This window comes from Cupressus sempervirens, chromosome 1 (genome assembly GCF_028749045.1).
Source record: "Cupressus sempervirens isolate cs-2001-9-10 chromosome 1, ASM2874904v1, whole genome shotgun sequence".
NCBI classification, from domain to species: domain Eukaryota; kingdom Viridiplantae; phylum Streptophyta; class Pinopsida; order Cupressales; family Cupressaceae; genus Cupressus; species Cupressus sempervirens.
In genome coordinates, this window is record NC_143118.1 from 199,759,557 (window position 1) to 199,786,949 (window position 27,393).

Consider the following 27,393-nt stretch of genomic DNA (forward strand, 5'->3'; position numbering starts at 1 on the left):
CTAAAACTGCTAATGAGGCCAGTATGAACAATTTCTTTGCAGAAGATGAGGAACCGGTTCAATATAGAGGAGGATTTAAAAGGGACAAGCTACCAGCCCCATGGGACGATGTGTGCCTAGTTCTCATTAGATATCTGACGCTGGAGGGCAAGTTCGGTGTTTACTACTACTACCATTTCCCTTTGTTAAATCATTTTAGGAATAGGGATTTCATTTCTATCTTGTTTTTCCTTTTGCATTCTCTTGAGGATATGGTAGTTGATGTTAGGGAAAAGAGGAATAAAGGGCATAACTTTACCATAATCCATCAAGGACTAATTTTCTACCTCTACCAATTCGATCTTGCCCTATGCCCCCCTAGGGTGGTGGTGGTTGACAACCAGCGCCCCGCCATAATTCTCTCCTGAGCACTAGTATTGGCACTAAAATTCATACCCCCTATCCCTCCCCTAATCAGGAAATCAAGAAAAAGAAAAAAAACCTGATACAGCTACGGAACAAAAGGGCAACAAGAAAAATAAAAGTTGAAAAACCTGTTGAGGTGGAAGAGGAGGAGGCCGGGGGTAAGACTAGGAGGAGATCTAGAAGACTCACCCAATCCTAGGCAAGGTGCAAACAGAAATCCAACATATTCAAAGTTGAGGAGGTTGGAGAGGAAAGCTCAGAAAATAATAAAGAAGAAAGGGAAGAGGAAGACAACTCTAATTCTAAAAGAGAAGATGAAAAGGAGGAGGTGAAAAAAAGTGTTAACTCAGAGGATAATTCTGTTGAAAATGCTTAGGCTCAGGTGTCAGCTAACAATGCTACTACCACAAAGATCACCCATGTTTTCGCTAGCTTCACCCTCCAGCCCATAACCTTCTGTGAAGAGAGCAGAAAAGTGGACAACTCCCCCATAACTATCTCATCCTTGGCTAAGAAAAAATCTAAGTTTTCTACTAATCTTGGTGTTTTGCAGGATGATATCTAGGTACACAAAACAAAGGAAGAAGCAAAAAAGGTGGAAACAAATATCAAGGAAGAGACTGAGGAGCAGGTGAAGGTGTATGCCAATTTGGATAAGAGGGTTAAAACCTTATAGGAAGGGTTCTTTACCTTCTCTAAATTTGCTTTCAAAGTCACCCATCCTGCGGCCACCACCCTCTAGCTATTGGCACAAGAAAAGGAAGATATTGGGATGGATATGGAGGACCATAAGCTCCTCTTCAAATTCCTTGTTCAAGACTAGTCCCAGATTCGGCTGGCTGCGAAGGACAAGGAGAAAAAAGAAAATCGAGATTTTTAGTTTAATGGGATCCTCGGATCCAAGACTTTTATGTTTTTCTATTGTTTTCGATTTTGTTGGTTTCCAGCTGTAACTAAGACTTGGGTTGGCTTGTTATGCCAATAGTTATTTTGTTGAAATTTCGTAGTTGTTAGATCTTCTGGATTTTAGTTTAGTTGTTATGTGGTTTTGTGAAGTTTTAGTTAGTTTTTTTGTTGGCTATTGGTCACTGCTGGTAATGTGCTGGTTACCAACTTTTGGTTTATAAGGATCGACCCCCTTGTTTTTGGTCGCTTTTTATTTCAAAAACATCATATCTTGCATTTAACTCATACATGAAAAGTATATAAAAACTTGACATAAGCCACTCGATTTCTATTGCCAAAAAATTCAATTATAATTTATAAACACAAAATTGATACTATTTTTGTCATTATTATTATCCCAAATAATAATATTTAAATAATAAGAATAACCAACTTCTATAATACTTTATTTTCACTATCTTTGTCAAACCCTTTTTATTCACCCTTATAACCACTTCAAGATATTGATTTAAATCTTTGCTTTAAGTGACCACACATCTTGAATGGCAATTTGTGTACAACCTTTCACATCCATAATTTCTTTTATGAGGAAAAACGTACTCTATTGTGGAGGGTTGTGATTTTATGAGTCACTAAGTGACTATACAAATTCAAATCATTATGATTATTATAGAAAAACTTCCAAGATATTCTTAGTATGGGAAGAAACTTTGCACATGTAGTCTGATCTGATTTTGTGACTTTACATGTGTCCTTCATATAAAATATGTGGTAGTTAGACATGCATTTCAGTCTTCTTTATAATGTAAAATCACTTTTACTTGTGTCTCTTGTATACACGACATCTAGTCAATTTTATCTTAAATAACACTTTCCTACTACCGAAACAAAATCTTATATTAGAATTATAATTATTATTAGATTATTATGTTTCTTGTCAGCTTTGTACTTAATTTTTCAGGTATAATATAATAACGGACTTCTAAGATTTTGAAAAATTATGAAATTTGAATAATTATTTAGATTTGATCTCATTTTGAAATAATGTTTTAATCTAATAAATGAACATAAGATTATTTTATTAAAAAAAAAAAATTCACATATATCTATTATAAATATTTTTATATACATTTTATTTTATTTTTAAAAAATTAATCGGTAAACTTAGATTAATTATTATTATTTTTTCAAATTAATTATTATTATATGTTAAGCGAAGGTAGATTGGAACTTTTTTCAAATTAATTATTATTATATGTTAGGTGAAGGTAGATTGGAACCCAAGACCTACCACATGAGAGGCTCGCAAGTTGCGTTGTAGGCTTTTACTTTTATATACATTTAATTATTTATGCATATTTCCATAGATTTAAATTTATTATGCTTATTTATTTCAATAATATTATTATTATTTAATAATTTAAATAAAATAAGAATTTCTAAAGAATCATTAAATCTGGTAATTGGAAAATAAAATTGTACCTAGAAATATATTATAACTAAATTATTTTTCAAAGCACAAACAAAATAATAATTTAAATAGACTTAAATGAAATGAATTTCTAAATTATTTAAACAAATTGAATAAATATAATTAACAGGCACATGTTTAATTCAGATAAAACACATTAGAGCTTATAATTTTATTAGGTACATGAAAATGAAATGAACGGTCAAATTGCTCATCTCAACTTTTATGAGATGAATAAATTAAAATTGTCATAAATCAAAAGTCATCTCAAATTGCTCATACATTATTTCCCTGATGCTTATCACATTCAAATGGAAAACAATTATAAATATTTGTATCAAACTGACAAATATTAAAGACTGGATTTGCAGAAGGCCATGGGAGGCAGAAATTCTGCAGACTTTTTCTCTTCTATTACAGTAAGTCAACAATTTATGAACTTTTCTTTTTTTTAAAAAAATTGTGTAACTTCCTTTCTTTTAATTTATGTATTGATTATCAGTTTTTCTTTTGATTTTTCATGGTTCTGTAAATGATTAATAACTATTACAAACATTTTCTTTTGTTTTTAAGAAAATATGATGATGTTTTTTAAAGAGGAAATCGCTTTCTTCCCAAAATCTTGCAAATAATAATTCTTGCAGAGAGAAGGTAATGGAAAACAGAGGAAAAATGGATTAAAACTTCAAGATTTTGTAGAGAAATATAAAAGTACTTTTAACGTTTTAGATTGTATTACATGTTTGCTTTATTACAAAATTTCTATTTGGGCCTTTTATTTAAGAAAAAATTAACAAAATATAAAATTATTTGTTAGATAAATTGTATTAGAATTTAAAATTGTTAGTTAGAAAGTTGATTGAGAATTTGACTATTAGAATGTTTTGAAAGCATTGTAAGAAATATTAAGTGCTGATTTATTAAAAAAAATGATTTGAAAACCTTTTTTTAAGGTTTGTGGTCAACAAGTTAAATGTTAAATATCTATTAGAAATTTTAATCACAAATTTCAGTGAAGATTGTTGAATTAATACTTAATTTCAATTTAAGATTAAAAAGAAAAAAATGCTTTTAATAATATAATTAGAAAAAAATTATTTTAATGTTTGAACTATGGAGGGAGGAGTAAGGATGTATGTGTTTTGTAGATTAAGTACAACGTAGAGTATATTTCTTTCCAATTTGGCCAATGAAAAGAGGAGAGGAATATGATCAAAGTATTTTATGGGTTAGATATAGTAAGTTGTATAGTGTGTCTTTTATGTTCTATGGTAAAAGAAGAGAAGAATATGTTTAAGCAATATTTTGTAAGCTAAGAACATTCAAGTTTGTAGAATATACACCTTTCACATACTTACAATATGGAAAATACAGGAGGAATATGGATATGTAAGGCATACAAGCTAAGCATGTTCAATTTCATAAAGTATGTGCCTTTCATATTCTTATAATAAAAAATGGTAGTTTGACTATGTGTATTACAAGCTAAGCACAATCAAGATTGCATGCATGCTCAAGTTCATATAGTATATGTTTTCCATATATGTTATAATAATAAAAAGAGTATGGATATGTGTGTCTTACAAGCTAATCATGATAAAAAATGCATACATGGTCAAGTTCGTAGAGTCCATGTCTTCCATATATTATACTGAAAAAAAAGTATGCATAAGTGTGCTTCACAAGCTAAGAACAATTAGAACCAAATAGTATTTCTCTTCTATATATTGTAATGGAAGAAGGATGGAGTATGAGTATGTGCATCTCTTCCATATGCTACAATAAAAAAGAAGCGAGGACTATGGGTATGTGTATCTCCCAGGCTAAGCATGCTCATATTTGTGAACAAGGTGGGTGCAAGAAGTCGAGTCCCACTTTTGGGCACAAAGTGGAAGTGTTTTTCCTATTTTTCAAATATCCTATCAATTGATGTCCAAATTTGAGGCACATTAAGATTGAATTTTGGAAAAAATCACTAATAGAAAATGTAGTGCTCAAAGTCTAGTTTTCAAATATGTAATTTTTTGGGATACTCACATGGTATAAATTATATTTTGGTAGGCATGTTCAAAAATCACTTTTTCAAAATGCCTACCTCAAGATCATACCACATACATGTACGACCACCTTTTTTGGAGCAAAAAAATAAATTTTAGTGATTCCTTTAGGGGAAAGCTACCTAACACACCAAAGATTGATGTAAATATTTTTACTTATTTTTTATTGAATATTTGTTGTTTTATAAAAATTTATTTGACCATAAAGTAGATTTTGAAAACCTCTAGTGTACGACCACCATAATTTGATTAAAAAATCACCTTTTTTCAAACTTCATTTTTTATATTAAAGTCTATGCAGATTAATGTCATATAATTCATTTTTCAAAAAATGTCAATTCAAAAAAGTTATTAAAATTTTAGTTAACTGTTGACACGAAAGTTTGCACTCTTGCTTAAGGTGTGTCCCTCAAATGACCTTGTGCAACATTGAAACAATCTCAAAAGTGTGGGACGTTGCAATCAGAGATTGAATCTCCAGAGAAGGCCAACTTCCTTAAAATTTGGATGCACCTAACTAAGTTTGGGAAGGGAAAGGGAAGGAGGAAACATAAAAGTAAAATGTTGAAGGGGAAAAGTGGTGATGCACCAAATAGATTGTTGATCTACTTCTTCTCAATAATTGCATTAAAATCCAATAGACTTCACAAGACATACCACTATATGTATTTATCAATCATAACACCATAAAAAAGCCAAGAAATGACATAACCATGCAAGGAATACAACTTATTTACTTAACATATTAGTTAATTGAAATGAACATGATCATACAGTGTTGCAATTGCTAAAATACATCCAGGAAAATGAGGTATAATCAGATTACATAAATTTAATTGGCTGAGAATAGATATAACAACAATGATTTCTATTGAATAAGAGGCAAGAGCATTTATAGATAATATCTACAAAAGACCAAAAAAAGAGATACTTTAGAAAACAATAAAACTTTCCTTTATAGGGTGCAAGCATAACCAAAATACAACCTTGAGTTTAAATTCCAATGACCATGGGGTTGGATTGCAAATGAGAGTAATAACTAAGAATTAGAAAGAAAATATGATCATGAAGTGCAATTGCCTACTGGACATGATAGGATGAGCAAGAAAAAGAGCGCACCCAAATGCAAGAGATCAAATCAATTAGATTTGATCATGATATGCATTTAAAGAGGCATGGAGTGCAATGGCGTTGAGAACACAATAAGGGTGGTTGTAGGCAAACAAATACTTTGATTACCTGTAGCCACCTTTCTCTTTAATCTCTCCAACTACTTCCAAGACATTTATTTCCCTTTTGGTGGTCGTTCAGTGCATCTGATTTCATATAAGTTTCTTACTACCTTACTCTACCTAAAAATTAGATCCCCATCATTGTTGTGTAGATTAAGCATCAATGCTCATCCTTTTGGCTCTATTTAGTGTTGACCTGTGCCCTATTCTACATTATTCTCAAATTTCATTATCTAAGGGCCTTTTGTCATTCTCCAGCTTCGAAAAGAAAAAAAAAACTTTTCTCATGTCAAACTTAGGTCTTACGATCTTACGATCAATTTGAAGTCAAAACCCTTTGTATTCTCGTAAGCTTGGAATTTGGCCTTTATGATCTTATGATCACCTCCCTATCGCATGATTGAGGGTTCCTTTCAAGTCTTCCATGATCTTATGATCAACAACATTATCATAAGATCAAAACATCAACTGCAATGTCCACTTCATAGTTATGATCTTGGGCTAGTGGTTTACAAACCTTTCATAGCATTGCCAACATGTACTTCAATCCTTACGATCAACTTCCTTCATATCTTCGAGAGACTTATTGACATGTGCTTATTTATCCTACACCTATGCACTTAGCCCCACTTCCCTTTAACATTCCTGCTTATGATCTTATGATCTCCTTGCTCTCATATGGTCTACGATCTCCTTGCTCTCGTAGGTTGAGTGTCCCCTTTTGAGCCTTTATGGTCATACGATCAACAACCTATTGTAACATCATAACCACTTACTATCCATCACAAAGCACTTACGATGATATGTTGCTAGGACAATTGTGAGATTAGAAACTTCAAAACACACACCTGCGATACTACGATAATATGGAATATTGTAAGATCGAGTGACTCAATATTTACCTTTACGATCCCCTGCTAGCCTTTACTTCGTAACATCAAAAGAGGGAAAATCACTTGAGGCTTACAACTAGACGCTAAAAAACCTAATCGTAAGATCGTAACCATTGATGGAAAATATGAAAATGACATACCATCATAACATTGAAGGGGATTACTAGGGTTTTAACCACATGTCTAGCACACTATGCAACCTTGATGCCATGAATAAATATCTCTAATCATATTTCAATGATGGCAACAAGGGATAAAGAGGGGGGCTAAAATGGCTAAAATTTATGGCGACTCGGAGGGGATGCTTGCCTGCTAAGCATAGGATCAGTGGCTTTAAGCAATCATTGGACTATAGAGTCACAAAAAATGATCCCTATTCTGCAACAAAAAATGTAACCTCTACAACTGCAAAGCCTCAAAACCCTTTCTATTTCACAAAGAAATAGCCTATGCTCGTACACTTATTGAAAACTGAAAAACTACTCTATTATGTATATAAACTCTTAACATTACCTAGAAGAAAGGCTTAAGGTAAATTCCATTGAATGGAATCGAAAGAACTTCACCATCAGGCCTAGATAGCTGAAAAGCATTGGCCTCTTTGTAATTGGTGATAATATATGGGCCACTCCACATAGCATCAAATTTGGAATGCCTACCAGGCTTGGCTCTATCAACATCCCATTTGAGGAAAAAGTCTCCTTCCTTGACAATTCCAACTGTAGCCTTCTTGTCAAAGCTTCTTTTGACTTGTTGCTAACGTACTTGAAGTGTATGCATAGATTGCTATCTTTTTTCTTCTAGTTCCATTACTTCAACTAGCTTGACTGTCATAGCATCATTCTTAACTAGCTCCAATTGATAAGCCAATTTAAGAGAGAGGAACTCAAGTGAAATAGGAAGCCTTGCTTCTCGTCCATATACCAACATAAAGGGTGAGTTCCCAATTTCTCTCTTGGGTGTAATTTGATCAGCCCAAAGGGCAATCTTCAACTTGGCATGCCAACACCTTTGATTATCTTCAATTGTCCTCTTTATTATTCTGCTAGGGCTCTTGTTGGAGGATATGGCCAAGCCATTCCCTTGGGGATAATAATTTGAGGAAGTGCTCACATATATTCCATATTCAATATCCCAAGAGCATATATGAGTTCCAACAAAAGAATTGGCATTATCTAATATGATAGTTGAAGGAACACCAAATCTGGTCACTATTCCATCAATGAACTCAACCACCGAAGCCTTTGTTGCATCTCTCAAAGTTATTGCATCTGTCCATCTCATGAAGTAATCTGTGGCTACCAAGATCCATTTGTGACCAAAACTAGAGGGTGGGTTTATTGGACCAATGAAATCCAAATCCCATTGAGCAAAGGGTTGATCTACCTAGATAGGATGAAGAGGAAAGGCAACCAATGTTTGTTTTTTGGAGAAGAATGCACATTTCTCACATTTCCTCACCCACTTATGAGAATCATTTAATAAGGTCAGCCAATAATAACCAGCCCTCATTATCTTCATTGTTGGAATCCTAGCTGAGGAATGACCACCAATAGGACCATCATGTAACTCTTTCAACAACCTGTTGATTTGGTCTATTTTGATACACCTCAATAGGACTCCATTAGAATCCTTCCTAAATAATATTCCATCCACAAAGACATAAGGGATAGGTTGTAATTTGAACTTTCTTCTCTTGGCTCTATTTAGACCTTGGGGATATCTTCCTTCTACCAAGAAGGTCGTCATGTCGTGCAACCAATCATTCTAATTTTCATTCTTTGTTGGTTGATCACCTTGTATTAAGAGGGTAGCCTCCTCAGGTGTCTCAAAAGATGAGGCCATTTTCTTACACAATCCTTTGCCTCTCAAAAGATTGGTGATTTTAATATCAATGTCATACTCCATAACCTTGGTGATCCATCCAGCTCTCTTTTCATTGATATTTCTTGTTCAGAAGGAACTCCTTTAAACTTGCATGCGGTACCAAGAGCTAGACCTTGTTATGAGGTAGAAGATGTCTAAACTTTTTGAGAGATCTTACAACAACAATAACTTTCTTTTCTACATAGCTATATCTGCTCTCATAATCTTTAAGTCCTTCGCTAAAGAAGGCAATGGGTTGTTCCAAATTCTCTTCATTTGATTGTGTTAGAATAGCTAATATACTTGACTCTCCTCCAAGAGAGTAAATGATGAAATCTCTATCAAAGTTGGGATTGACAAGAGTGGGAGCTGGTGCAGTTGATTTCTTGATCTCCTCAAAACTGGCCTTGCCTTCCTTGGTCCAAGTGAACATCATATTCTTCTTCAAAATGGTTGTGAGAGGTTTCATTATAGAAGCAAGATCAGGGATGAACCTTCTCATGAAGTTGATCCTACCAAGAAAAATCTACAATCCTTTCTTGTGGCTAAGAAGTGGGAGAGAGAGAATTGCTTCCACCCTTTCTGGATCTATCGCTAGTCCATCTCTTGACACAATGTGTCCCAAGAGTTTTCCTCGATCAATGGCAAACACACACTTTTTTGGTTTTAGAGACACACCATACTCTCTACATTTGATGAGCGCCTACCTCAAATGATCAAATTGGTGTATTGCATGCTTTAAAAAGATAGTTATATCATCAAGATATATTAGCACAAAATTCTCCAACATGCCCTTAAAATCCATCTCCATTGCCTTTTGAAATATAGCACCTACATTGGCTAGTCCAAATGACATCTTACAATAGGCATAAGTACCCCATTTGGTAATGAAGGTTGTCTTGTATCAGTCTAACTGTTGGACTAACACTTGGTTATAACCTAAAAAACCATCTAATAAAGAAAACCTCTTTGAGCCACTAACCTTGGACAGAATTTGTTCCATAGAAGGAAGGGGATGGTGATCTTTAAGAGAGGCCTTATTAAGGTCCCTAAAATCTACACATAATCTAATTTCTCCATTCTTCTTTCTAACAGGAACAAGATTGGCTACCCATGAAGAGTGCTTAATAGGGAAAATGATATTAGCCTCTATAAGCTTGGACAACTCTTTTCTCATTAATGGTTCAATCTTGGGGTTGACTAACCTTTACTTTTGTCTAACAAGATTTACATCATGGTTTAAATCTATAATATACTAGAATAAGCTTGGGTCAAAACCCTTTAAGTCTTCATATGTCCAAGCAATAACATCACTAAATTCTCGACATAAATTAATGAAAACTTCTTGTTCAGCATTAGTGTATCCCTTTCCCAAGTTAAGAGTCTTTCCATCAACAAAGGTGACAGGCATGTAGTCATCCCTCTTTGTCGTTAGGTTCAAACGCTTGCTTCTTTCTTGATCTTCAGAGTTGAATATGCCCTCTAAAGTGACCAAACCTTTGGGCTATTTGTTGGAATTAAGATTCACAATCTGATCTCCATACTGACTTTGCATCTTAGACTAATTTTAAGCAAAGAATTCTGCTTCATCTTGCATGAAATTAACAATTTGTAAATCATAATCAAATAATTGCCAATTTAGGCAATTATCTGGGACAACAAGTCTTGCAACAAGTATGATATGTTGTTCCTTTACATCAATATTATGTTTTAGTATGTCATAATGAGCACTAATTCATGCAGTCCTACCAACATCTTTTTTTTTATTCCTAGGAACATTCTTAATATTAAATGCTTGGAAGCCTTCAAGTAGATCCCAAACTCTGTGTTTGTATAACTTGAGGAGGTTATTCTTTGTAACATTCTGATTTCTAATTTAATTGACAACAAACTCGATGTCCCCAAATACTTTGAAGAGCTCTATGCCTCTTCTTTGTGCAAGTTGGAGACCTTGGATCGAGGCTTCATACTCGAGTACATTATTTGTGTAGCTGAATTGGAGTCTATATGAAAAGTAATATTTCTCCAAATTAGGGGAAACAAGCATTACACCAACACCTAAACCATTTTTGTTCCTTGAGCCATCAAAGAACATAGTCCACAATCCATTTGTATCTTCTTTTTCTTTCGTGCAATTCTGAATAGGAGCACCCTCCTCAAATATACAATAAGTTCGAAGGTCTATTTTTTTAGCTTCTTATATTGGGTCAAGTTGGAAAACATTAGCCCATTCATCTAAAAGATAGTCAGGAACCTCTGTTACGAGTGTAGCATGTTCATGAGTTATGGATTCCTCATCTTCTTCATGGATTGTGCAATTCATATTTATGGGGCTGGGAGTATAAGTTTCTATGTGATTAAGGGCTAATTGGTTAGCCTTTATGGAATCCTTTTTCCCATATCTTGTCCTAAAGAACATATAGGACCAATTAGATGTAATATAACCACCAATTTGTGCAGTAAAGTCCCTAGATAGGCAAATAGTAAAATGTGGAGGGAGCTCAACAATTGATATGTCTTGTATGATAGTACAACCAAGACATGCATGTAATGTCATCTTCATATTTTTAAACACTCTGGCTGTTGTAATAGAACTACCATCAATCTAAAGAACCCCTTTAGCCATTGGCTCATACTAAATACCAAGGTCCTCAACCACACACTTTGGCATAACTGAGTTGCTAGCTTCAGAGTGCAATTGTGAACTAATTTATCTCCTATAATCAAAGAGAGATAAAAAGGGGAAGGATTACTCTTCCTAATTGTTTCTTCTTCCCTTGTAGGTTACACAAAGCTCATTGCTCCCTCCATGATAGTTGGTCTATCCTACACTTTGACAATCTTTAATTCTTGTCATAGTAATTCCAATTCAGACAACATTGCAAGAACATCCCACATCAGAACACTGATTTTGGTCCTCTTTGATTGGTCTACAATGTTGAGAGGAGTGTATGTTGACTTGGCTGGAACCTTGGTGACTACAGGGTTGGTATATGAATGGGAGTAGCATGTGGCTCTTTGGTCTTCTTATTGTTCTAATTTTGCAATGGAGCAACAACATTATGTTGTACATATGCACTTATGGCATGTCGAATATTCTTCAAAGTTGTAGAATGATTTGATGAAGAGGATGGAGCCTCCTCAACAACTGTCCTTTTGCTTCTAGTGTTATAAGCTATTCCATCATTACCATCCTGATTTACATGGCAAGAATATTTAGGTAGATAATTCATGAAACTGTAGTCCCCTTGCTGTTGGGATTGAAAACCAATAGTGGGCTGATTAGCATCATGTTGATGCCCTATTGCTTGTTCTTGTGTAGCCAAAGCTTAATAAGGTTCCACTCTATGGAAGATACATTGCTCATATGAAAAGTAACAAATTGAACAATATTCTTGTTCTTGAGGGAAGTTATTTTGAGCAACTACCTTCCTTACTAGATTTGCACTTTCATTTGTAGGGGTTGCATTACCCATAAGTCTATTTTGGTTATATGGGCCTTGACCATAGTTTGGTTTCCTATTGAGTGGATGATTCTGATAGTTGGTCTGAAAAGGCCTACTACCTTGAGCTTGTTGTCACTTTAGAGTCACCAATTCATTGATCATTTTTTCCATCACTACATTTTGATCCTGACATCTTTTATCTATATTAGAGTTATGATCCTTAATTTTAACCATATTCTGCATCATAACCCACATCATGGCCTTAATTTCATCTATCCCATTCGAAGATGTGTAAAACAAGAGGCTGACATGTAGTTGTAGTTGGGATGGGAGCCATTGTAGGTTGATGTGTAGGCATACTAGAAAATAGTGGCATTGGAGGCCTTGGAGCTAGCTTTCCTCCTTGAATTAGAGTGTTCTCTACCTTTATAACAATTTCATAAGCAATTGGAAAAGTGTCCCCTCCCATGGTTTGCAATGTGGTAACAATATCACTATTAAGAGCTTTAAGATAATGCAAGAAAGAATTACTAGGAGCAGGGCTTATTGCCGCAGGGATTCTATCCCATGATTTTTGTAATCTATAATTGAAATTTGTCATGCACTCATAGGGTGCTCTTTTAATTGTAGTTAATTTCTCCAAGAGTGATAATGATCACTCTTATCTTCGAAATGCTTGCATAACCTTTCTCCTAGCTTATCCCAATTCTAGATAGAGTTGTGTGGCAATCCTCTATACAATTTTAAGGCTTTTCCCTTTAGTGACAAAGCTAATAGTATAACATCAACATCATCCTTGGTTATACCATGTATGTTGTAGATATTTGAAACTTCCTGAACATGTTGTATTGGGAAAGTCAAAGTTTCACTAGTCAAATCTAGTAGACATTTAAGGGCGGATATTGGGATATTATGTCTTTGAGCCAAAACAAGAGGGATGCCACCATTAAGGGGAGAAAACACCTAATTTCTAGGGAGGGCCATGTGAAATAGTGATCTGTTCAAATGAAAAGATGGTGCCCTAGTCTGGGATCTATCATCTAGAGGAGTAGAAAGAGATATAGAAGGTGTATGTGTTACTTCTAAACTCCTAACTGGTGATAGAGAGAGTCTATTTCTTTTTCTTCTACGATTTGAAAATGAAAGCTACTAAACTAAAAGTTACCTCTAGAAGATGCCATTGTGTGAACCTTGGGCATGAATTACAACAATTTTGGTCTGAAACACTAAGATATAGAGATGGAAATGCCAAGTGCTTGAATGTGAACCAATTGAAGGCTAAAATGCTAATAGAAACACTATCTTCTCAACATAGAAGTTGAAGTCCTTATTTTGACACCAATAAACCAGTCGACTTCTTAGTAAGCTTGAATGTAGTCCCACCGAGTGTACCAAAAACTTGTTGACACAAAAATCTGCACCCTTGTTTAAGGTGTGACCCTCAAATGACCTTGTGTAACATGGAAACAAGCTCAAAATTTTGGGACTTTGCAATCAAAGATTGAATCTCCAGAGAAGGCCGACTTCCTTACAATCTGGATGCACCTAACTAAGTCTAGGAAGGGAAAGGGAAGGAGGAAACATAAAAGTAAAATGTTGAAGGGGAAAAGTGGTGATGCACCAAATATATTGTTGATCTACTTCTTCTCAATAGCTACACTAAAATCAAATAGATCTCACAAGACATACCAATATATGTATTCCTTCAATCTTTACACCATAGTAAAGCCAAGAAATAACATAAGCATGCAAGGAATACAACAAAATCACTTAACAAATTAGTGAATCAAAATGAACATGATCATACGGTGTTGCAATTGCTAAAATACATCTATGAAAATGAGGTATAATTAGATTACATAAATTTAACTAGCTAAGAATGGATATAACAACAGTGATTTCTATTGAATAAGAGGCAAGAACATTTACAGAGAATATTTGTAGAAGACCAGAAAAAGAGATCCTTTAGAAAATGAAAAAACTTGCCTTTATAGGGTGCAAGCATAACCCAGATACACCCTTGAGTTAAATTCCAATGACCATAGGGTTGGATTGTAGATGAGAGCAATAACTAAGAATCAGGAAGAAAATCTGATCATGAAGTGCAATTGCCCGCTGGACATGAAATAATGAACAAGAAAAAGAGTGCACCCAACCATAAGAGATCAAATCAATCACATTTGATCATGATATGCATTTAAAGAAGCATGGAGTGAAACGGTGTCGAGAACACAAAAAGAGTGTTTGCAGGAAAACAAATCCTTTGGTTTCCTGCAACCACCTTTCTCTTTAATCTCTTCAACTACTTCCAAGAGATTTATTTCCATCTTGGTGGTTATTCAGTGCATCTAATTTCATATAAGTTTCTTACTACCATACTCTACCTAAAAAATCAAATCCCCATCATTGTTGTGTAGATTAAGCATCAACGCTCATCCTTCTGGCTTTGTTTAGTGCTGGCCTATACCCTATTCTATATCATTCTCAAATTTCATTGGCTAAGGGCTTTCTGTTGTTCTCCAGCTCAGAAAAGCAAAAAACATTTTTCTTATGTCAAACTTAGGTCTTATGATCTTACGATCACTCTGAAGTCAAAACCATTCATATTTTCATAAGCTTGGAATCTAGACTTTACGATCTTACGATCACCTTGCTATCACATGATTGAGGGTTCCTTTCAAGTCTTCCATGATCTTACGATCAACAACATTATCTTATGATCAGAACATCAACTGCAATGTACTCTTTATAGCTACGATCTTATGCCAGCAATTTACAAACCTTTCATAGCATATCCAACATGTACTTCAATCCTTATGATCTTATGATCAACTACCTTCATATCTTCGAGAGACTTATTGACATGTGCTTATTTCTCCTATGCCTATGTTTTTGGCCCCACTTCATTTTAACATTCCTTCTTATGATCTTATGATCTCCTTGCTCTCATATGGTCAAGAGTCCCCTTTTGATCCTTTACGATCAACAACCTATCATAATAGCATAACCACTTACTATCCATCACAAAGCACTTACAATGATACATAGCTAGGACAATCATGAGATTGAAAACTTCAAAACACACACCTACAATACTACGATAATATGGAATATCCTAAGATCAAGAGACTCAACATTTACCTTTATGATCCCTCACTAGCCTTTACTTTGTAACATCGGAAGAGGGGAGATCAAGGCTTATAACTAGACGCTAAAAAATCCTAATAGTAAGATCATAACACTTGATGGAAAATATGAAAATGACATACGATCATAACATTGAAGGGGATAACTAGGGTTTTAGCTAGGTTTTAGCCACATGCCTGGCACATTGTGCAACCTTGATGCCATGAATAGATATCTCTGATCAGATTTCAATGATGGTGACAAGGGATAAAAGGGAGGGGACCAAAATGGCTAACATTAACCATACTATTTGAATTCTAAGTACCAATTTGGCTTGATAAACATTGTAAAAATACTAAAATAAATCATATCACTATAAAATTTACATTTTTAGAATCTAGACAAAAGTACTATAATTGGTTTTTGTTTTGTCAAAAAATTCATTTGAAAAGTCCTCCAAAAAATTGCAGCAAGGTAGAAATGTCATGTTCATGTGCCTTAGCCAATTTTATTCTCACACAAGCATAGACTTGGTCCTACCAAGCCTATCCCAAGCCAAAATTCAATGCAACCCATAGCTTGTAAAATTTGAAGTTTAAGAAACAGGTACACATTTCAAAATGTGTACTCATTTGTAAAAATGTGTAAAAATGAGGTTTTCATCAACAAAAAAATATATTTTTTGAAACAAGCACCCATTTTGAAAATAATGGGTGCCCATTTTGGAAAAAAATGTATACCCATTTTTTGAATTTAGGATTAGGCATCTGAGCCTAAAGCAGGTGTTTGTTTTTTACCATTTCAAGCTACAAATGTTTTTCTTCTAGGACTTATGTGATTTTGGTACTCAACTTCTTACATTTACCCAACATGTGTGTTCCATATAATTTAATGAAAATAAGGGAATAGTATAAGTATGTATGTCTTAGAGCTTAAGCATAGTCAACTTTATATGTATAATGAAAAGAGGGGACATTTATGTGTATCTGTATCACATAGAAATGGTCATTATCATCGAGTATGTGACTTCTATACATAGTAATAAAAACAAGGGATGAGTCCTAGGCACAATCTAGTCTTTTGGTTGTGTCTTTCATATTAAGGACCTTTAGTTCAAACAAAATGAATAAGAAGTGTGCTAGTTATCAAAGGCTTCAAAAAAAATTCTTTAATAAGTGAAAACAACTCTTTAAGAAGTGAGGTAGCATCCTATATATTATGTAGTAAACAAGATCTATGTCTGTAAAGAATAAATTATTTTAGGAAAAAAATTGAATTTAAACGTGAAATGATTTTTAAAAAATACAAATAAATAGAGTAATATTATAAATATTTATAATTAAAACTATGATTATATAAATAAAAATATTAGATTGATCATATTTAATAATTGCTTGTCTCTGACAATCTGTAGGAAAAGCTTGATGATAATAATACTTGAGCTATTGGAATTTCTTTAATTACTTAATGTTCTTTGAACTTCATTCTTCTTCTTTTCGATTGTGTGAGCGTACTTGTCTACCCACAAACCTATTTTAACATATACACATTATTATCTCTATTATGGTTCTTGCAAAAAAAGGTGTTTAAAAATGGAATATTGTTGTTTCATGTTCTAATTATCATACTTTTAATTAGAGTAGTGAATTATGGATGAGTTGTGCAATAATCAATATTATAATATTTTTGGTGATAGCATTTGTAGAGCCTATATTTGTCATTTTCAAGGATTTTAATACTCTTAACCTTCACAAACACCCTCCCCACTATGAAAAAATAGTTTTCTTGGCACCTGAGACTACCTATAAGTTTTGCTTTTATTTTATAATGCATTTAGTGTCTATATGGACAATGTGTTAAGATCTTTGAATGTCATGATGGAGAAATATTTTGTAGTAAGCAAAACTAGGATCATTTCAGATTTCTAGGTGCATAGTGTGACTTTTCCTTTTGGTAGAAGTTAATGAGAGATTAATGTTGGTCCCAACTAATACTAAGAGGGGGGTGAATCAATACACTCACTTATACAAAATCTATCGGTTAACACAACTAGTTTTAACACACACTTTGCTACTAACACCTTAGCTATTAAGGAAATGGTAAAGGCTATGCAATAAAACCATATAATATCACACACAGATGCATACACTAATAACACATAGTTTTTTACATGGAAACCCCTGGTGTGAGGCTGCAAACCATTGTGGGAGTAATATACCCACTATCCTTTCCTTGCAAGTGAAAGGATGCCCTATTAAAGGCTTACATTTTTTCCTTCTGAGAATGCATCATGTTATGAATGCCTATAACCTGTTAGGATCACAAAAACCTATTAAGGATGTCTTATTAGAGGATTTAATAGACTCATTACAAGTCTTCCCTTTTAAAGGCTTACAATAGTTGCAATGGTTAGAGATCAAGCAAAAGTTTAAATTTAAAATACTTGGCACGCCTTTCTTAGTAGATCCTCTATGAAAAATCTTCAAAGATTCTTTGATCTCATTCCTCTATTTAGGCTTGGTGAACTTCCTTTGTTCACTTTCTCTTTCTTCTTATCATGTTTTTCATACATGTTCATTGTTACTCTTTCTTTACAACTATTCTAGTCTCTCATCACATATCTTTGCTTCACACTATTGTACTAACAAAAATGTTATTTTCTTCTTTCAACAACAACTCTTTTCATCAACCTCACCAACCTTCTTTAAAAGATGAAGTCGAAGTGAACTTTTAAATTGCATTCACTATTCATAGATTGAAACCCTAAAAGTTATCCTACTCAAACTACAAATTTGAAATTTGCATTGCACAGTGAACATAGTCACAAGAAACTCGTGACTACCTATTTGTAGATGCCTATACTTGTAGGCTAGTCTATCCATCTACAATTCTATATCCAAATCTACAACCTTGTGTGCTTGAACTACATTCCACCACTCATTTATGAATGCATGTCATGTCGCATTCAGACCTCCTCTTGTATCATCCATCAATGGTGATTGGGTTGTGACACTTAGTTTTCCACATCTCCCTTCTTCTTCTACCATGACTAGGATGTTACTCTACTGGTGGTTGCACTTTTAATGCTTCATCACTTCTTGTTAACCGATTGCCAATCAACGACAACGCTTCATACTTACATAATACTTGAGTTCTCTTTACACCATTTTCCTTGTCAATGTGTCTTCGTCCAACAATTAATGTATGATGATTTCATGTGAATCAACATGTTTTGATTCCAACTATACAATGATCCAACTTAGTAGTGTAAGTTATGTTACAACTTGGCATTGTCATTACACCAAAAGATCAACCTATCAATGTCTGACATAATCACTAGACTTATAGAACACATGAGGTAGTTAAGCCATATCACAAATATCAAAGGGGAATTTTGGTGATTAGTCCAACAATCCCTCACCCCATGAACATTATGTGACAAGTTTTGAACTTTTGACCAAGCTCTCATAAAAATTGTTATTGGCTACCATTTCCATTACACAAAAAGGCTAACTTGTATGTTTTTGATACAAATACTAGATTTATAGAATACATGAGGAAATTAATCCATATCATGAATTCCAAGGGAACATTGGAGATTAGTCTAAGAAGTTCAAGAAGGAATTGAGACAAATGAAAGTCCCCAAGAATTTTGCTTGAGTTGAGTAGAAAAAGGCATTCTAAAGGAAAAAATAATATAATTGGATCATGCTTTAAATAATTTTAGTAAAATAATAGATAATGACATTGAGATGAGTTTTATAATAAAATAATTGAATTCTTAAATTAAATCTAGTTACATTAATCTTCAATGGTTGGGATTGTGGTTCAATTGGTAAGGGCTAGGTCAAGTCTTCCTCATCCCATGTGGTATCGAAGGGCATGTCACATTAGTGTCATTGATCACCTTAAGATGCATTGTAGTATATATGAGTGCTACTCGATTCTTGGATTGTATGTATGTATGGACGGATGGATGTATACATGTATGTACATATGTATGTATGTATGTATGCACATATGTAGGTATGTATGTTATTTAGAATAATTCTTGTAGCATAAATTTGAATACAAATTATCATATAATCTCCATTTATAAATAGACTTTGAAGATTCAGTGAACCGCTGATAGATTTCAATAATAGGATCAAAATCATGAGTGTGTGTGCTCTCTAAAACTAACTCATCTAAGAATAAAATGTAACTTCCCTTACAATTGAATCCTACCACTAGGGAGTCCAATGTAACTATCAAACACTTCAAGATGAAGGCATGATTATACATAAATACTTCACCTAACAACCCATATTTAATGACCTTTGCATCTAAAAATATTAAAATCCATTTAACTAGAATATCAATTTTCATTTAAATACATTACTTTTCAAAATAATAATTTAAGAATTTTGTTACAATTTCATAAAGATTATTTCATACCATATAACTAAACAATCTTTACAAGAAACTCTTAAAACCAGCTTTCATCTATTTTGAAGTCTCTTATTTTGATATGAAGTTGATCTATATCTCATTACATCTCTTATTCCTCCCAAGATGATTATTGAGCTTTCTACCCAATCCCCTATTACTTATCAAATATTTACATCAAATTTCCTCTCAACATTTTTCCTTTGTGATGCAAAGAGATCTAATTACTTAACCAATTTTCAAAGGAAGCCTAGGCTCTTGGAATCTTACCAAGACTCCAATGATTAAAGCCCATCCAAGAGTCTTCTAAGTAGCAAGAACTTACCCTAGCTCACCTCCTTGTGACCATCAACATGAGTAATTCATCTACAAGTAAGTTTCACTACTCATACACAAACAACCTTCACAATTCTAGGTTTATCCAAGTGATCTGCCTCCTTGCAATTCAGGATCTAATAATCATAATAGATGTAAGAGTTGAAAACATCTTCTACACTTCTTATGAAATCCAAATTCACCAACTTGACTCCTTTGAACTACTCTTGGGAACCCAATACAATGTTTGCCTAATTAGGCCGAGTAGAAGACCTACTAGTAATTAAGTCTCAAAATTTGGTATTTTTATGTTATCTTCCAAACTTCCTACACAAAGGGCCAAACAAATTACCTTTCAAGATACCCTTTTATGGGTTTCTATTATATTTAAAACAATTTGGATTTGGGTTCTTCTTTTCAAACCTCTTAACTCCAATTCCACCAATTTAATCCTTAATAGGACACCTTTACAAAGCAAGTCGTTGTTCCTTGATTTCTCATGGCCTCAAAACTTTATATAAAATTCTTTAATGATCCAAGAACATGCATTATACCATCAATCTATCTGCAACACTTCTCGATCACTCACCATGCATCTATTTGTAGTCATTCATGACTAATCACATAAAGGATGCCTAGCCTAAATTGTGTTATCCTGCATGGAAACCTTGTGCATTTGGTACCAAACCTCTTCAAATATTACTAGTACATGGAGACCCTTCACTTCAATGAAGGGGGGGATTTTATAAAAGTGAAATGAAGACTTATACCACATTTTAAATTAAACCCCTAGTTGATCAAGGTTCCAAACCTATCAACCATGAATTGAACAAATCTTCTTTCTTATTGCACCAAATTACACAAGACCAAAATCAAATAGAAGGTAATTCAATTATCTAACATCTACAAGTATTTTCACTCCTTCAATTTTTAGAAGACCATACAGTGCTCTGAAAATAGAAAAATCTTTGAATTACTAAAGGACCAAATGCACGCCTCCCTCTAAATCATCATCAACTCTTCATCTTACATTATAATTAAGAAATATGGGCCTTAGATTGCCTTCCTATTCCAATACCAACTAGCCTAGCTGATTTTTTAATCAATCAGGTGTTGGAATGCGAATTTTGAAAAATGTCATCGATGATGCTAAGCAACATTTTAATGACCATAAAATCTTACAAACATAAATATAAGGACCTCATAGATCCACAAACACCATTTACAAATTATGTTTTTCATAATTTGTTGAAGTTTGACCATTGTTGACCAACTACTTATAAGACACATGACCCATATTGACTCTTTGGCCTTATTTAAAACACAAATGGCCTTATGGGGCCTTATTAAAAAGTTTAGCAAACAACAAGAAAATAAAAGGAATAATCCATATTGACCCCTTTGTAGGATCATGAAGCATCAAGGTGCTCCTACACTAGTTCATTTTCTTGGACAAAGTCTACTTGCAACTTCTTATCAATCTTTTCCTTCTTCCTTGCCCTAAAGTGAAGTAACCACTTGAGTATTGTAATTTGGTCCAACCTAAGTCATGACATTTGTTAATCTAATGAAATTCTTAGCTCCCATTTCCTTGTCTAGAATATTCTGTATTTCAAAGTCCTCATGGAAAAAAAAACTTTTTTGAACTACATAGCTTATACATGTTCTACTATTTCCCCAATCAAAATTTTAACATCTATTCTAAGACTTTACATTTATCTCTCTATTAGCAACACTATCTTCAAGGATTCCTTGCCAATTTATGTTCATGTAGTAGGTCAAAAAGTTAATCTATTGTTATTTGGTGAATGTTATTTATGAATATATTAGGCAAGTTATAATTAATCATATTTTAAAAGAATGTTGTATTGTAGTTTCTAATTACTTGTGTTTTCTTTTGGATGTGGTAGACAAAAATCTATAGTCTAGCATCCTTCTCTAGATGCTTAATTTGTCAAATCTTCTACAAGATGTTATCAAAGCCAATCATCAAATGAAGAATCAAATACAATCTAGGGGATTATTTCTAGAAGTTACTTAGGACAATCTCATGTATATTAATGTCATTGATACTAATAATTCTGGATAATAACCACTAAATGTAAATTGTATAATCAAAATAAAATACATTTCAATATCATAACTACATTCAAACCATATATGAAAAATAATAACTCCAACCCAACATGAACTACTCTTTACCTATTACCCCCAAAAAAAATCACTAAATTATTTCTATTTTCTTTTAAATTAATACTAAATATCATAATCTAATTGTTGCACTTTCTTAAACTAGTTTTCATTAAAAAAATATTGATACAAATTTATTCTAACACATCTATTACCCAACAAAAATAAAACAACTAAAAACTTACATCATACGATTTTCTAATCATTTAAACAATAACAATAATATACAACACTTTATGTTCACTATACTTGTTTAGGCCTTTGTATTCACTCTCTAACCATTTCAAAATATTAAATTCCATATTCCTTATAAACCTTTTAAGTGACTATACATCTTGAAAGGGCAATTTGTGGACTTCATAAATGTGTACTCAATTAGAGGGCTACTTTTCTTCCATGCTAATCTGAAGTTATAATTCATCGATGACTAAAAAATTCCATTATCATATTTATTAATAAGAATTTGATGAAAAAGGATTTAGAAAAATTCCATAGTAGTAAGAAATATGTAAATATACTATAATTTATACATTATAGTGTGTCCTTTAAATAAGATATGTGGTAGTTAGCCATGCATTTCAGTCTTTTTATGACGTAAACTCGCTTCTGTCTCTTGTGCGACATGATTTCTATCTCAAAAATTCCTAGTACTATAAAGAATCTTATATTAGAATAATAATATTATTATTATTATTTATCTTATCTTATTGTAAGGTTTCTACTCGAATTTTAAAAAGTAATAATGGATTTAAAGATTTTTTTAAAATTAGGAAATTCCTACTTTCGTGTTATTTTCAATGTGGTTTTTATCTTATGGTGAATAGTAATAAGATTATTTGAATTAATAGATTGTTAATTTTGTAATATAGTAAATTAAAATATATATAATAATAAATAGTTGTTAGAAGGATAATTGTAGTGAATTAATATTAGATTAAGTACATGAAAGATACATGCATGAAAGAAAATATTAATTGTCTTCTTGATATTGTTTTAACATTTAGTTGGAGATATTAGAAATGATAGTGAAATAAAATGTTATAGATTTTTATTTGCTTATGTCTATTTTAATAAGAATAGTTTAAGTAAAACTATAGTACATAAATTTAATAAAATAATTTGAGTTAAAAAAATTTATTAATATTTATGATTCGATAAGTTTTCTTTTATTAATTATGATTGAGTAGGTTTCCATATAAAATTCAGTTTCTAAAACTCAAGGTGGATAAATGTTAAATAAAAAAATCAAATGTGTTTTACAATGAAAATTAAATTTAAAAGATTATGATTGCATTTGTAAAAACTAAATGAAGAATTTAAATACTTAATATCTTTAATTATTTGTTGTTAACAAAATATAGTTTATTAATTCATTCTGATTTTTTTTATGGAGCTATCTCCAAACAAAGGGGTCGTATAACACAAAATCAAAACAAACAATTACAGTGGTGAAAATTAATTTTTAGAATTTATAAAACTAATCAATAAATTTTTTTAAAATTAGAAACATGCCAATTACATAAAAATTGTATTAGTGGAAATTAATTGATAAATCAAAATGAATTAATAAGCTATTTTATCAACACAATTTTAGGAATGAATTAATAAACTATATTATGTTGACAGCAAATAATTAAAGATATTAAGTATTCAAATTATTCATTTAGTTTTTACAAATGCAATCATAATCTTTTAAATTTAAATTTCATTGTAAGACACATTTGATTTTTTTATTTGACATTTATCCACCTTGAGTTTAACAAACTAATTTTATATTAAAACCTGCTTGATCATAATTAATAAAAGAAAAATTATAGAATCATAAATATTAATAAAAAATATTTTAACTCAAATTATTTTATTAAATTTGTATACTATAATTTTATTTAAACTATTCTTATTAAAATAGACATAAGTAAATAAAAATCTATAACATTTTATTTCACTATCATTTCTACCATCTTCAACTAAATGTTAAAACAATATCAAGAGGGCGATTAATAAATTTTTTTGCATTTATCTACTCTTTAATCTACTTAATCCAATATTAATTCACTACAATTATCTAGTAACAATATTAATTCACTACAATTATCCTACTAATAACTATTTATTATTAAGTTGATAGGCTTCTCCTGTGGAGTGATAGCTCTAAAATTACTATTTTCTTGTGTCTCACATATAGTCAATTGTCTCACGCAATTAATAGACAACTAAGTCAGTTATCTTCAATAGAATCTCGCCATTTGTCCCAAAATTTGTAATAAGCATTTAGTACAAAACAAACTAAACCCTATTCCAATTGCCTAGGCGCACAGTGTCGGTTATCATCTACAACTTATTGACGAGATTTGCACGCATTTCATATGTTAAATGTTCCATTTGAGAGGAAGCTACTCCTATTTGACCTTTTCAAATTTTTAGAAGAAATGGAGCAAAAGTTAAAAACCTATTTCCATTATTTGCTACGAAAGTGGTCAAAATTGCAAATCTTTCGCTTCGTCGTGCCATGCAACGAGACTATCTTGGCCATGCAACCAACAAGTGCCTAGAGCTCCCAGAATTACGGGACTGGCTTAATTCCATCAAGGGCCCATTTGGAAATGGGAATACAAGCAGAATAGGCATATGTAAATTCTTAAAATTTTGAATTCTTCATTTGGATGCACCAAATCAGAATTGGAATACGAAGTTCGTGACCATGCTTCCATTGGAATTCTATCACGAACTTCTTTTGTAGGACACCTATTAATTAGGTAAAATATTGGTGCCACAGCCTCTCCCCAAAATTCAGTAGGGAGACCTTTCTCTTTCATCATGCTCCTTGCCATTTCAACAATGGTCCTGTTATTTCTTTCAGCCACTCCATTCTGCTATGGTGTATAGATGGTTGTGAGCTCTTTCTTTATACCATGTTTCCTGCAAAAATTTAGAAAATAATTGGAGGTATACTCCCCTCCTCTATCTAATCTTAGGACCTTGATATAGTGTCCACATTCTCTTTCAGCCTGCGCTTTGAACTCAAGAAACTTATCAAATATTTCATATTTAGATTTCAAAAAATAAACCCATGTCCTATGACTAAAATCATCAATAAATGTCATGAAATAAGTACTCCCCCCAATGGAAGTAACTTGCATAGGACCGACTAGGTCAATATGCACTAACTCTAATGGATATCTAGCCCTCCTAGAATTTTCAGAATTAAAGGGAAGCCTATGTTGCTTACCCAAAATACAAGCCTCACACTTGTTACATGAATTTACTATACATGGAAAACCTTCTACTATCCTTTTATTTGACAACAAATTTAAACCATCATAGCCTAGATGACCATACCTAAGGTGCCATAGCCATGAGGGGTCTTCAATCACACTCCTTAGAGTTGATTGTGTGGGAGGTGCAACACCAACTTGAGATGAGAAACATGTCTCTATCATCAAGGGAAACATTCTGTTCTTTGTCATTTGAATTGCTGCAAGTAAGTTCGTGGCCCATCCTTTTCATGAATGACACACGTGCCATTCTCCATCAACATTGTGTATCCATTTTGAATGAATTGACCAATGCTCATCAAATTGTGCTTCATACTAGGGGCAAAATATACATTTTGTATTTCCTTCTTCTCACCTTGCTTGGTGCGGACTATAATAGATCCTTTGCCCACTACTGGTAGGGTTCCATTGTTACCCATTTTAATATCAGATTTGAAACTCTTGTCAATAAATGAAAACAAGGTTTCATTACCACTCATGTGGTTGTTACATCCATTGTCGAGGTACCAAACCTCGGGGCTTCCTTCTTCACCAACATTACACATGATGAAGGCAGTGGCATTGTTTCCACTTCCCATGTTCACATCAGCCACATTTGCTTGTCCTAACTGATCATTTTGTTTCTTCCAGCATTCACTTTCATAATGCCCATATTTATGATAGTAGTAGCATTCTACATTACTCCTATTTGAGTTGAAGTTTTTCTTACCTCCTCTTGAAGTATTTTGTGAGCTACTTGCTCCATCTGCTCTTCCTAAGCTTTCTACTGCAGCATTTCTTTGTCCTCCATTTCCTCGGCCTCTACCTCTGGAGTTTCTACCTGAGCCATTTCTTCCTCTCCCCCTTCCTCTTGGATTTGACTGAGCCTTGAATGCTTGCTCTTGGGAAGAAGAAGATGCAGATCTGTTGATCCTATGCTCATGGGTTTGAAGAGTACCCATCAACTCATCCATTGTCAAAACAGTGAGGTCTTTTGCCTCTTCTATGGTCATGACCAAATTGTCATATTTATGAGGTAAACTCCTCAATATCTTTTCCACTATCCTCTGCTCTTGATAGTCTTCTCCATTTGATTTCAGTTGATTAATCACATTGGAGGTCCTTATACTGAAATTTGCAACTGATTCATTTTCCTTCATCTGAAGGTTCTCAAACTCCCTCCTTATATTCTATAGCTTTATTGTACGGACTTTATCAGTCCCCTTGAAGTTCGTCTCAAGGATATCACATGCTTCCTTTGCATAATTTGCTGCTCCAATCTTGAGGAATATTGTCTCTGTCATTGTTGTTTCAATCAAACTTAATGCCTTTGCATCTTTCCTCCTTGACTCTTTCAAATGAATCTTTTGTGCATTTGTGAGGGCAGCATACTGAGTTGGATCTTTCACATCATTGAACCCATTTATAATAAACTCCCATATATCATTTGCAACTATAATGGTTTTCATCTTCTTTGCCCATCTATCATAATTTTGCCCATTAAAAGATGATGGTTGCTGCCATATCTTTCTTGTATCTACTGCCATGTCAAATATCCCAAGAAAATAAATGCCCTAACTCACTGTGGATGCGGGGCCTCAAAGCTCTAATGCTATGTGAGAAATAAATCACAACTTTAAATTCACTTAGCACTAACTATTGCCGAGTGCCAGTTTTCTCAGCACCTTAAGGAGCCGAGTGGCAATTTGCTTGGCACGTGAAGGTGTCGAGTGACAGACAGTAGGTGCCAAGTTAGCTTGGCACAAGAAGAAGCCGAGTAAGCTTGGCACACAAAGGGAAATGC

General features: G+C 33.1%; 1 protein-coding gene across 3 annotated transcripts in view; it reads left to right on the forward strand.

Annotated features, from left to right (window-relative positions):
* Window positions 1-3,047: 3,047 nt before the first annotated feature.
* Window positions 3,048-27,393, forward strand: part of LOC149576814 (calcineurin B-like protein 9) — a 212,875-nt gene continuing 188,529 nt past the window's right edge. Inside the window, exon 1 of one of the 3 annotated variants that reach the window (XM_089820153.1) lies at window positions 3,048-3,201. In XM_089820153.1, coding sequence (XP_089676279.1) covers window positions 3,160-3,201 — 42 coding nt within the window. In that variant the 5' untranslated portion in view covers window positions 3,048-3,159. The remainder of the gene's footprint in view (window positions 3,202-27,393) is intronic. The other 2 variants (XM_089820161.1, XM_089820154.1) reach the window with 2 other exon arrangements.